Raw genomic sequence first — 13,914 nt, forward strand, 5'->3', positions numbered from 1 at the left:
ACACAGCCCCTCTGTCTGGCAACAGACACTGTCACACTCTAAGTTAACTAGCCAGATTTCCCCAGAACACACTGCTGCAAATGTAACTGGAAAGCACAGCAATTGGGAATGATGGTTGGACACTTCAAAAAAGGCAGCTCTGTGGACACTTCTGCCAGAAGCTGGAAGTGGAGGACAAGGGATGGATCACTTGATGATTGCCTGTTCTGTTCATTCCCTCTGAAACACCTGGCATTGGCCAGATACTGGGCTAGATGGACCACTGGTTTGCCCCAGTATGGCCATTCTTATATTTAAGTATTTCTTCACATAATGCACCGTCAATCTGTGGAACTCCTTGCCAGAGGATGTTGTGAAGGCCAAGACCATAACTAGATTTAAAAAAAAGGAACTCGATAAATTCATGGAGGATAGGTCCATCAATGGCTATTAGCCAGGATGGTCAGAAAACATGTGCCTAGCCTCTCTTTGCCAGAAGCTGGGAACAGGTGACAGAAGATAGATCACTTGATGATTACCTGTTCTGTTCATTCCCTCTGGGGCACCTGGCACTTGCCACTGTTGGAAGACAGGATACTGGCCTAGATGGACCTTTAGTCTGACCAAGTACGGCCATTCTTATGTCCCAAACCATGCTGGCCAATAATCCCATCATTTTCCTCCTGCAGACACAGCCAGTTAGTTTCCTGTTAAGCAATCTGCTCAGCACAGGCCAGCAGCTGTAATTCCCCTATTAGGTATTCCTACAACTGCCACAGTATCTTGCATATTATTGCTGTATAGTGAACATCGCTTGTTCCCTCTCATCAGATCGAGAATTCTGAGATCTCAGCATCAATGTCTAGTCTATCCTAGGAATTAGTTTCAATTTCAGCCACCGCACTGTAGCTACCCCAGTGCCAACCCCTAGTGCGCAGAAGGTACCAATTCTTGTGAGTGTCTCTGCTAGTTTTTTCTCTTGAGTTACCTTGGGACAAATATCTGCTTGCTGGGGCAAATATTTGGAGAGTGCCTCAGACCTCAAGTCGATTACCCATCCAACACCTGAGCACCGCCATATCCCTAGGGGTTTGCACCAATGTAGCTACAATACAGGCTGAAATCAGAGCTAATTCCCCATTGAAGAAGCACAATTGCTGCCCACTCCGCCCACTTTGCTTGACCCGGGGCAATGGACAAATCCATCAGGAAGGACAATGGTCTAGGAAAAGCCACACAGCAGAAAACAAAAGAGGGAGGGAGCTGCGGGCACCTCTGCTGCCAGGCTGGGTTGGCCCCCGTGCGAACGCAACGCAGGTCGCTCCCACGGGACGCGGGGGCTGCTCGCCCCGGGCGTGAGAGGCGTTCGGTGCAAGCGGCGGGGCTGGCTGGAGGCTGAACGGGCCGGGCGCCCAGGGCCCCGGAACTGCTGTCACAGGCTGGGCCCCTCCTTGGCCGACGCAAAGGGGAAGCTCAGGGCCTGACACCGGCGGAGGGGCTCGAGCAAAGGGGTGGGAAGGCGGGCGCGGCAGGGCGCGTGGCGGGCTCCCGGGGGCTCTGCACTAGCGGGGTGGCGGCGGGAACGGGGCCGTCCCGCAAGGGCCAACCAGCCAGGCCACGGGGGAGGGGCGGAGGGAGCGCTTGTTTCATAACAATCCCGCCGGGCCCAGCCGCAGGTAATCGCCATGGAAACCCGCCCCGGGACAGCGGCTGCAGCATGGAGTCCGGCGGGGGCTGCGGCTGAGCGACCCTGAGACGCTGGAGCGGCGGCCCCGCCCAAGGGGCCCCCGCCAGGTACCGCGGGCCGCGCTCTCGGCCCCGGAGGGGGGAGGGCGCTTCCCGCTGCCATTAGGGCCCGGTAGAGAGACGGAAACAGAGCGGGGAGGGGGGAGAGACCGATCCCCTCCCGGTGCCAGCCCCCTTCCCCATTGGCCACCGCCGCCTTCCTGCAGCTCTGGCCCTGGTCAGTCGGAGCACGCTCTGCCCCAGCCGCTCGCATCAGCGCCCCCTCGAAGTAACCTGGCGAGCGACGCTGCCAACCAGAGGGCACAGGCCTGTTCCCCCACCAGCCCTTCATCCCCACAAGGGGGAAATCGGTTAAGACCTAAAGCTCCCTACGTGAGTGAGTCCCCCCTTCCTCCCACAGAGCGGTCAAGACTCACTGCCATGGCTGAGGAACCTGCCACTATTTGTTTCAATGAAGAGGATTTTTACTGTCCCGTGTGCCAGGAGGTGTTGAAAACGCCTGTGAGGACAGTAACCTGCCAACACGTGTAGGTATCTTTGCCCCTGACCTTCCCCTCTACGAGTGCTTGTCCTCTAGTCTCCTGAGAAGCTGTTATTCCTCCCCCCCCCCCCCAGCTTTCCAGCACTTGGCCTGGGAGCAGCCTCTAGTGCAGTATGATACATACAGTAAAACTTTACAGATCTTTTTAAAGCTTTTCCAGTCCACTGTGCTGATAATAAACCTCTATCCAATGCTGAATTTAGCTTGTGTATGGAGGTGTTTCAGGGTTTTTATCATCCTCATTTCATTTGTAATGAAAGAACCATCAGGTGAAAAATATTTTTTTTAAAAAATTCCTTGCCTGTATTACTAATGTTATCTTACATATTTAGAAGTGAAATAATTTTACAAATCTTATTGAATGGCTACTTAATTTCTTATCTGTTGGCTATTCTCTCAGATTGGAAAATGGAAAGAGTGTAATCAGTTTCATTTTCTAGCTGTCATTCACAATGCTGCAAAAAGTGTACTTACTTCTGAGAAATGTTTAATTACAAACTAGAAATTTGCCAAAACCACCCCAAAAGTTTCTTTTTAAAATCAACAGAGACACTTAAAAGAATGCTGTTTATATATGGAAAGTAAGGGGGACTGCAAAAACCAACAAATTGGAATTTATGGGGGCAGTTGGTGAGTAAATGGCTGCACTATTGGGCTATTTTACTATTGGTCTAGAAATAAACATTAGCATCTGATCAGTGTCACATGTTCAGTATCATTAATGATCATTCAAGTTATACAACTCAGGTTTACTGGAATTAGAAAGTACAATCTCTGTATAAAATGAATTACCAAACATCTCATAACTTGAGATCAGTAGTATGTTTCTATAATAACTTTTCCTCTTTTGATCTTTATTGTTTTTATGAAGACTTGTAGATACAGACTTCAGCCAGTTATCCTTATCCTGCAGAATTTATTGCTGATTCAAGGCCCTACTCTACAATTTTTATAATAAATAATAATATAGCTACTCAACTATCCTTGGTGCTAAAGCAGAAAATATTGACCTACCCAACTTTTTTTTTTCTTTTTTTACTAATTTGTGTTTGTGTTAACTTTGAATTAGCTTCTGTAGGAAATGTTTCCTGACAGCAATCAGAGAAAGTGGAACACATTGTCCTCTATGCCGTGGAACTGTGACTAAAAAAGAAAGATCGTGTCCCAAAAGGGCTCTGGATGTTGAAAACAACATGAAGAAGCTTTCTGGGTGTTGTAGATGCTGTGAAAAACAGGTGGAGTAAACATAAAAGTTACTTATTACAAGCGAATAAACTTTCCTTCTTTAGGACCTGATTCTTCAGGCTGCTGTGTGTCATTAATGTCCAGTAGTTAAAGACTTACAGCATTGAGCACCAAGTGAGGCAGGTGTGCAGACACATGCATCTGAAGTAGAAGTTGGTCCTTAGCTATGAAACAAAGTTTGAAATCAAAGCAAAGTGGCTGCTGAAAAAGTTGCTTTTCAAGAAAGATTTAACTTTCTTTTTTGTAAAGTGCCAAACTGATAGTGTTCCATAAGTTAAAATAACTGAGAGAAATGAATGGAAACTCTAAAACAGGCCAAGAGAACATGAATAACGATGACAGTGAGAAATGGAGAACAACTAGAAAATAAACTAAAGAGCTCATAATGTGCTATATTTTTTTAAAATGCTCAAATTTACAGCAGAAGAGCTCAAAAATAAAAAATGCAAACAGCAATACAAATGCCATTAAACACGACCATATTATTTAATCTTTGCTTTCCCTTAGGTAAAGAGATCACTGATGTTCAAAACACTATGGGTGGAATCCTGGCCCCACTGAGGTCAATAGGAGTCTTACCTTAAGTGGAGTCAGGATTTCACCCAATAGGTTTTATTTATGAAGCATTTGAATCCAAGAAGTCTTAAATATTACCCTTCCTCACTCTTGGGTCTCAGCATATCACACAAGCCTCTCCATTAGTACTGAGTTTGGTGCTTTGTTGCTCATGATCTCTGCTTAAAATGAAATAAGGTGAGAGAATCATTTAAACATTCAGGTTTATAAACTCTAAAACCAAATGCCATTTACACTCAGTTGCAAACTGGTAGACTGGAAATAACAAAGTGGCTTACATACATCATTGAGCATACCAGCTGTGAAAGATGTGTTCTTAGAACCTTTGGACATATTTCTATCTGTAGCTGTCCTGCTCTCACTTCCTTCTGTGAAACTCTTCATTGAGCTCAAAGGAGCCAGTACTCCTGCTTGACAATAGGAATCCCTGAAAATGTTAGTTTGAGGTGTAACTGACTGCATAAATGGCAAGAGGGCTAGGATCACAAAGTAGTACATTATTGCTGAAGGGGAAGGGTGTATTTAAAACAAATGAATACCCCATAGTGCCTTTTCCTTTTGTATCAAGAGTTGAATATAATGCCTAATACATTATTAAGTGTTCAATGCATAGATGGAGTGGATACAGACTGTAGTTGTTAAAGTTGCATTAGAAGAGGAATTAGAATTTAATATATTGTTATACAGGGTTGTTCTGTTTTCCTTTCTTACATGCATTATTTTATCTGTTGGCAGAAGTACCGTAATTTTTTCCCCAGATGTTCTAGTTACACTGTAAAATCTAAATGGTTTGAAATTTCATTTACAGGTTAGGTTTTCTCGCATGAGACACCATTATAAAACATGTAAGAAGTATCAGGATGAATATGGTGTTCCTTCTATTGTTCCAAACATTCAGATTTCCCAAGATTCAACAGGGAACAGGTAATTAGTGTATTTCATGTATGACTCAGATCCTTTTTTTGTGAAAGGGAAATAGTTTTTCTAGGGCACATTTTCTTTTTGTAAACAGTATTGTCTATGTTCTTGTGCTTCAAAAATGAATATTTCTCTAGAAACAACCTTTAGATCCTGTTCTTTATTCTTCATTCTGTGGGATTTAGAAAAGTGCTCTACAGCATGTTTTGGAATAACTTCTAGAAGCCTTCCCTAAAAGTTGTACCTCCAACTTTTTTTTTTTTTTTGCCTTAACAGCAATTGAGTAAGTTGCTTTGTGGGAGGTCTGATTGTTCTTAGGTTTAGAGAAGTTTTATTTTTCCCTTATTCTTATTACTATTTAAATGGATTTAAATGGATAGATGGTCACTAATCTCCTCTTGTTTCAAAATGTTGCTGTCTTCTCTTTAGGATTTTGTCTTCAGATATGACTCATCTTGAGTTAATCTTGAAAGTGAATAATAGCCCTTTTGCATCTTTACCTGTTGGTTTATAAATTATATAACCAGATGCCATTTACCCTCTCTCAGGTGCAAGCCATAAGGCTAAAGAACCTGTTTTGCCAATACCGGAGTAAAAACAAAGCCAGGCATTCAGAATTCACATTTAGTTTAATAGATACTTACACATATTGCGTACCTTCGTTTATCACCATCTATTTTTAGTAATTCGACCAGTTGGGGGAAAAAAAATTCATTTGAGTTTCAAATGAATCTGTGGTAAAGAACGAGGAATATGTGGAAGTGTACTCAAATATGGGCATTTTCCATAACTATCACGCCATACTGCTCTGAAGTGGTTGAGTTGGAAAAATATTCTGGAAGTTGTCATGTTACTGCACACCAAATTACACATTCAGAATTCCCATGTCTAACACTATAAGACATGCACAGTCGAGCAATTTGGCCTTGCTTAGTTAAAGATACATGGTCAAAACCTGCATTTAAAGAAAGTAGCATTCTTGCTTATAACACACTGTATGAAGTACCTAGTGTGCGCAAACTGCAGAAACTCCTTTCTACAGTTTCAAATTATGGAGGATTAATGCCTTTAACTACTGTTGTAAAGTATCATCCTGAGCCAACATTTGTCTAATTCCTTTTAGAAGACAGCCCCTGTCTTCTGTTTACACAGTCCATACTGCCATTGAAGCTATTCATCCTCTTCCTGTTCCCCTCCCTGCCCCAAAAATTCAGTCTTGCTGCTGAATAGATAAGCATATACTAAACACTATTTTCATACTAAATTACTTCGCATTCTATTAAAGTTCATCATGCTAACCAAGTGAAAAATAACATTTGGTGCAAAAGAAAAGTTCTGAGCAGGGGTGATATTTTTTTGTCATGTTATCTATGCTTACCATATGTTCTACCTGTATGATCAGTTTACAATTAATGGGACTCAATGGATTTTTTTTTTCTTTTACAAAAACTATATTTTTGGTGTTTAGGTATTCAAACACAAATTAAACTTGTATACTTTATCTAACATTTTATATGAAGTAATAGGAGTGATACATCTACATTTGATAACGGAGAGATGGCTAATCTTCAGACACTTCAGGGAGATGCAAGGTAGGCTTCTTCAATTCAATATTGTAAAAGTGATTAAGTTGTCCATATTTAGTTCTAGATATATTTCCAGTAGGGAGAAGACAATTCAAACTTCTTACGAGAGTCTGACAAACTTCTTCAAAAAAATGTTTTTTTTTTAAATCCTTTGATTCATGTACGTGCAAGTTTGTCAGTTAGAATCTGGTACTCTTGTTGCTTTTTCTTACTTGAAGAATCTCCAGGATGCATTGTATGGCCTTAATAAAAAAGACAAAAAAATTGTCTAAACTCCCTAACGTAATAGAATACATATTGACACACACATCTACAGTTTTGCTTGAAATTTACAATTTAGCAAAATGGCATCAGAATTCCTTTATTTTGACTACTAACAAAAAAGGCTATGACAACGTCAGCAGATGTTATGTCATCTCCCTCTGATATCTCTCTTAAATTCTGTTTTAATAGATCCATATAATACTGTATAACTTCCATTTCCAGTGCACATCCCACATTCAAATGCCCCCTGTGTCAGGAAACCAACTTTACCCGGCAGCACCTACTGGATCATTGTAACAATAGACACCTTTATCAGATAGTTCCTGTAGTAAGTATATATATTTTCAATGTAAGCACCTTAAACTTCCCTTATTTTAGTTATTTAGAGTAATAGTTAATTTCTGTGGGCTCTTACAAACAAGCATTTTATGCTCTAAGAAAAGAATTGCATTGATGACACGGTAGTTAAGTTGAAGAAGGGGTTTTCATTCAAAAACATTTCCCTGTTAACTATAACTTTTCTTTCTTCACTTCAGTCATAAGGCATTTTTTTTTCTTCGTCATATTAGTTTCAGTTGCTGTGTTGAATTGAAATGTAAACTGTTTTGTTTTTTGAGCTTGATGCTTTTATTTTCTGGTCCCTTAACTAGAACTGCTGTTACTTATAGAAACATTGTCAATTTAAAAATCTTATTTGTCTTGTAACTTACTATTATTACATGTAAAACCTAACATTTCTAAAACCAAAAGATAAAGAGGGAAAGATATTTTTATTTTACTCTGTGTAGTCAGTTTCACTGTTTCCTCTGTATAGTTTCCTTTTGCACTCTAGTTGTGTGCAAAACCCACACAAACATGAGTGGAGCAGAAGAGAGAATAATTTTTTTAAATACAGGAAATTTTTATTTAAAAGGCAAATTGGCAGAAGGACTTACAGGCAGATGTAGTAACAAATTACTTTTAACCTCTTTTAAAAAACATACTAAACTTCAAGTTGACAGTCTCAAATGTTAGTCATATTGTTCTGGAAAATTGTAAGTTGTGTAACATTCAAAATGATGTTTATGTAAAAACTCTAGTACATTCACTTTTGAGGTAGATAAGTATCAGATTAAGGTTTTACATAGAATACACAATATAATGATGTCGTCTTATTGGCTAATACTTTTTCTTTAAATAATTTTTCAAATTTAGATTTGTCCAATTTGTGTGTCTCTTCCATGGGCAGATCCCAGTCAGGTTACTAGAAATCTTGTTAGCCATCTAAATCTAAGACACCAGTTTGACTATGGAGAATTTGTGGTAAGCATTTTTCCTTTTTTCTTGATCTTCAAAGAAATGGGAAACTTTTTTTCTCTCTCTGAAGGGAAGTACTAAATTAGCCTCTGTGGCTGCAGAGCCCACAAAAGATTTGCAACTTTTACATGCTTAGCTGCTGTGGAACCTGCTATTTAGCAGTAGTTCTGCCACTTCTAAACTGTTGTCTACACTATAAACAGTAACTGCCATTGACAGTGGTATTGGCAACAGATGCTGCTAAATCATGCTGAACACCCATCTAGTGTAGACGAGGTTGTTGCATAAAGCTAATTTCAGCCTTGTACAGGTGCCCAAGACTACCCCTATTCTCAAGGGAAGTGTGACAGACTCTAGACTGCCATCTTTATGGTGTCTGTTGCTTTGCCAACCAAAAGAGAGAACAATCAGAGGCCTTGGAAATGCGGTTTTAGGGTGCACCTTTGATGTCCTAGAGGTATATTGGCTGACTGGAAACCCTCTCATAAGAATTATATGGTAGAGAATCCCTCTCCGTAGCTAACTAGTCCATAATAAAATCAGGGAGAGGAGATGGATTGGGTTCATTCGGCTGAAGAGTTCTACACCTCTGCTTTCATCTCTCTTTGGTATCTGTGTAAGATATAGTACTGAGTGTTTAGCCAACCTTCTTGATCAGGGTGGATTTGATTTAAATCAAATTGATTTTAAATCAGGAAATCAGGAAGACTCGATTTAATCATGGATTTCTACATACAAGGGCATTCTTGTTGGTTGTTATAACCTGAATACATATTCTTCACAACTCAGAGATAGATGAGACCCAAACTGGGTCTCTCCTACAGCCTGCTGCTATTATAGGTTTTCCCTTCTAGTGAGAAAATGATATGGTAGATCTTAAATCAATGAAGGCTACACTCAGAAAGACCTCAAGACTCCTGGAGTACGCTGCTCAAATAGTTTCACTTTTGCTTCTATTGCCTGTCCCTCCCTTCTCAGATTTATCTCCAGACTTCTTCTCCTTGTCCAGATCTATTCCACCCCCAACAATCTTTTTTTCACTGAACTTTTTGAAACTTTGCACTTTGAGAGACGTAATGGACTGACTCTGTGTACACAAATTTACAGAGGGACAATAGGGTTGAAGTCTGTTATTTCTCACCTCTATATTTTATTTATTTATTTATTTAAAAACATTTTTGCTGTTAAGCAGCATATTATCTCTGGAGACACAGTCCACAGTTTGAGAACTGAAAAAGTAAGCATCTCTGACGGTTGCTTCTATACTGAGCACTGAGTCCCATTGGGTAGATAGAAAGATTAATCTATACAGAAACACCTGGAGCCCCATACGATTGGATCCCTAATCCATGAACTATTGGAATTCGTTTACAAAACTTTTGTTAAACATTACATGAATATATTCTCATACTATAGAATTAGAATTTATAATCCCTATTCCATGATGAGATATCTTTGAGCTATAATGTATCTTAATTAAAACTATCTTTAGATAGGTTTTTTTCCTCAAAAAAAACATTTTATCTCAGAAATCCAATTTAAGTAAAACATTTTTTTTTTTAAATTCATTGATTTTTATTCATCCTGTTCTTGATGCATATATTGTAACACAAGAGATTCTCTATCTAGGTGCCATTTACAGTACCATATGTGAGCAACAAATAATACAAAGAACAAGATGGAGTCAAACAGTTTGATAAGCGTGTATAGCGTTTCTCAGTTTTTGATCAAATGTCTTATTGTGTTTAGAATCTTCAGCTTGATGAAGAAACCCAGTACCAAAATGCTGTTGAAGAATCTTGTCATGTGAATATTTAAAGTGTAGGTCCTCTGCATCTTACCGCACTCTGAGGGAAAAGCTACATGAATCCAATCAGTAATCTGAAATGTATATTAATAAAAAGGGAATTCAGTATCTTTTTTTTTTTTCTTTCAGGTTAAATATCTTTTCCAAGAACAAGAGTTTTTAAAATGCTTTTTGATTAGAAAAAAAATGGAGTAAATTTTATTACTATATTTCTTAATTCTGCATAATTGATCGTACAGCTATTGGAAAGATGTTAAGTCATTTTACTGAGTAGAGTTCTTTTACTTTTAGTGGGGACCTTGCTGGAGCTATTCACTGGTGTCTTTTGATTTCTGTGTACATTTTCTTGGTTTTGTTGATCTTGCAGTTATATTTTTGTTAATGCCAAATTTGGGGCAGGGGATGGGAATCAGATGCAAAGATGCTGTTTTGCACTTTGCTTTTTATAGTCAGGGTTTCATTTACAAAATTATATCTTCGGGAGAATATTTGTGTATAACTTTTGTTTAAAGCTGAAGTGATATTTTTACTACCATAATTTCTAATAATAAAAGTGAAAATGGCCAATTTGGAAAGTTTGAAATAGTTCTTTTCAATAGTGCAGCATTTTAGAGCAGATTGGTTTCACTTACATCACTAAGAAAGAATGCTATATCATGGCCTGAAGGAAATTATTTCTATTTTGTTGTTTCTCTGGTGTATCACTAAAATAGGACATCTTGCTTCCTGGGTGGAGAGGCTGTGAGCTCTTCCCATGCACCCTGCAAACTGGTGGGGAGAGGAAGTGCTTTGTGTCACTTGACTGAGTGCCTTGTGAATAATTTAAAGATAACATGCAAAGAAAAAAGTGTGTGTCTTTTTGATAAAAAGGCCAGAGTGTTTTGCATAACTTTACATAATTTACATAATTTTTCTTAGTTACATTAGAAATCCGGGTTGTGTCTACCATGAAAAACAGGGAAGACATTAAACTTGAAAACTGGTAGGATTAGGACATAATTGGTATCAAGGCATTGATATATGTTTTGTCAGTCGTTTAAAACTTTAACTTGTGTTGTAAACCTGACTAAGCAGTTGAGAGGAAAAAAAATCTTGCTGAGAAGATTCACTACCTCCATACCGTGCACTAAGGGCTGCAAAAGTTCCTGTTCTAGTTCTCCCTCCGAGATGACCTCCAACAAAAACAGGGAAGGCAAGACTTGATATTCCCACAATTTTAAAAACAAAAACTTTTATTTTTAAGTTTGGACCTTTATATATAAGAACCAAAAAGCCCTGTTTTGTTCCCTTGCATGCCGCTTAAGAAATGGCTTTATCAGGTGTATGGAGAATTCCCAAGGCTGGGAGATATAGGATGTTTCCAAATACACCTCTACTCTGATATAACGCTGTTCTCGGGAGCCAAAAAATCTTACCGCGTTATAGGTGAAACCACGTTATATCGACCTTGCTTTGATCCGCCAGAGTGCGCAGCCCTGTTCCCCCAGAGCACTGTTTTACCGCATAATATCTGAATTCGTGTTATATTGGGTCGTGTTTATATCAGGGTAGAGGTCTAGTCAATTGGGACACAATATTTTTCCCCTAACCCATATCCCTAACTGTCATTATTGTACATAGGTGTTGTGTACATAAAGAGAACATCCAGTAATTTTGCTGTGCAGCTAGTGATCTGAGTAATGGTATTGTCTAAGCACAAGCAACAGTACAAATGGCATTCAGGTGGCTAACTCATTTGTGCCTTTGGAAAACCTCTACTTCCAAACGAAGTAATCTGGAGAATGCAATGCATTTTCCTTAAGTGCTTCGTATTCCAGATCTGTCCAGACTGGAATGTATGTAAAAACCAGAACCTACAGTGGGTGGGGGAGAGAGGGAGGTATATAGAGCTATAATGCTTGATATATATGAATTATTTGAAATGTTTATTTTTTATTTGAAAGTGTAAACGGATACTATCTCTCCTGCTGGCTTAAATTGCCAAAAATGTAGCGGAATGGGCTATTTCACAGATCCCCTAAAGTTCTAGCCTGTTTACAATATCTTAAAATGTGAGGGAGGGGATTAAATTTCAAGGTATTCTTCTGCTAAAAAGTTGGTAATTTTTAAAAAAAAAAAATAAAAGCTCAGAACATGCTAACTCTTCTACTGTGTACACTTCTTATAGAATTTGTTTATTTTTCAAAGTTCAGTTATGAATACATTTGTTCTCAATCAACAAAATACTAATATAGTGGAGATGGCAATAAATGCATAGAGCCAATACAGATTATTTTGAATCATTCTGAGATCAACACCTGATTGACTCTGAACCAGTCATTTCAGCTACCTGAACATGTCTTGAAAACTCTAGTTTAAATTACTTACGTTTTGAAACACTAACTCAGAGACACAAATACTTCTACTGTTACAGCAATAATTAATAATTCACATTTGATGTGATTATTGAAATAAAATTTTAGTGGAGTTTAAATGTTTTGAGACTTGAATTCATATTTTAAAAATAACAGATCCTTTTGCAGTATGTTACAAGGAATTTAATCTTTTGAACAGTAATTTTCATTTCTGCATTCTATCTTGTGTATTTAAATGCAGTATAAAAATCCTTAATGCCTGGTATGTTTTCCCTATTTTGCATATGGTAAACTTTATATTGGCAAATCTTCCTTGTGTAAGTTTTTATATTTTTATTATAGTGAGACAGCCTCCAACTACATTTTTTTAGATCACAGATGAATGACAAGAAAATAAACAGTTTGGTCAGATATTATACTGCCATTGTCATTCTCTTTCCTACTCTGCATCTCAAATGTACCCAGGAGGAGGCTGTATATTAGTAATGGGTGATGATTGCACAAAGTGTACACATTTTATTGGAAGTGTGCTGTTGAGAAACCATTTTATTAACACATTCTAATGTACTGATGTTGAAGACAGGTGTCTGATGCTTGAATTGTACCTTCTTGGTTTTCTATTAAAACACTTTATTTTCTGTGTGTCTTCACTCTCTAACAAGGAGGATCTTGTCATAAGGCTGGGAATTATTTGTCCTTTGAGATTCTAATTCAGGAACTCTATACCTACTTCTAGTGGCATCACAGTTTAAATGATGATAAATATTTAAGCATGCACATTACTAATAACCTGTCCTGTGAGTTAATATTGGTTTGACAGTATGATCCGTTCTGAGCTGGTCAATATCAATATAGTGACAGAGGCCTTATGTTCTTCATTCACCTTTGGGGCTAGAAGCACAAGACTGGTTCCAGCAGTGCAGAGAGGTACATGCTTCGAAGTCTACTTGCAGATTCAACTACAGCTGTCCCCTGGGTCATCACCGGTAAAACCAGAATGTATTAAAGGGAGGGGTATGAGTGGCCTTGCAGCCATTAGCGAAGATGGCAAATCTGGTTGCTGAAGAGATATCTTAAGGGCTTGTTTACAGATGGACCTGATCAGGAGTAACTGTGTTGACAAGCCATATATCTACTTAAACAAGGCAACATTTCATAAGGAAAGATATGGTTGATTGCATTGCTGGACCATGCCCTTCTCACCCAGGTCACTCTCAGCGTGGGTGGGATCCTGGGGGGGTGGTTCAGGTGGGTTCTGGGGCCAGTCACGGCGTGTTGGATGGGGGCCATTGGGAGTCCCAGGTCTGTCAGGTGGCAGGGAGTGGATGGGCAGGCATCTGAGACAAGAGCAAGGAAGTCGGGGGGTATCTCTGGGGGGTTGGGCAAGAGCTGTTGGGGTTGGGGCTGTCAGAGCAGGGTGTGGAGAGGGTTGGCTCAGGCAGGGACGGGTGGTTTATGGGTTAGTTTGGGGGGTTCTTCAGGGGCAGGGTGGTTGGATAGACATGGGAGACCTGGGTCTGTCTGGGTTGGTGTGGATTAGAGTCAGGGCAGTCGGACAGGTAGGGTACAGTCCTAGGGCAGTCAGGGGACAAGGAGCAGGGA

General features: G+C 39.4%; 1 protein-coding gene across 7 annotated transcripts; it reads left to right on the plus strand.

Moving 5' to 3' along the window:
- The first annotated feature begins 1,215 nt into the window (after positions 1–1,215).
- On the plus strand, positions 1,216–12,950 carry RNF138 (ring finger protein 138). 7 transcript variants are annotated; one of them, XM_032765260.2, is made up of 8 exons: positions 1,216–1,296; positions 2,126–2,252; positions 3,336–3,501; positions 4,896–5,011; positions 6,526–6,597; positions 7,078–7,183; positions 8,050–8,157; positions 9,901–12,950. In XM_032765260.2, the coding sequence occupies exons 2-8, from the start codon at positions 2,146–2,148 to the stop codon at positions 9,967–9,969; spliced, it is 744 nt and encodes a 247-aa protein (XP_032621151.1). In that variant the 5' UTR covers positions 1,216–1,296; positions 2,126–2,145; the 3' UTR covers positions 9,970–12,950. The 7 variants fall into 7 exon arrangements, with proteins under 7 accessions (XP_032621151.1, XP_074919085.1, XP_032621154.1 ...); XM_032765263.2 differs by lacking the exon at positions 1,216–1,296 and adding an exon at positions 1,350–1,490; XM_032765259.2 differs by lacking the exon at positions 1,216–1,296 and adding an exon at positions 1,628–1,773.
- The last annotated feature ends 964 nt before the right edge of the window (positions 12,951–13,914 follow it).

This window comes from Chelonoidis abingdonii, chromosome 2 (assembly GCF_003597395.2).
Source record: "Chelonoidis abingdonii isolate Lonesome George chromosome 2, CheloAbing_2.0, whole genome shotgun sequence".
Lineage (NCBI taxonomy): Eukaryota > Metazoa > Chordata > Testudines > Testudinidae > Chelonoidis > Chelonoidis abingdonii.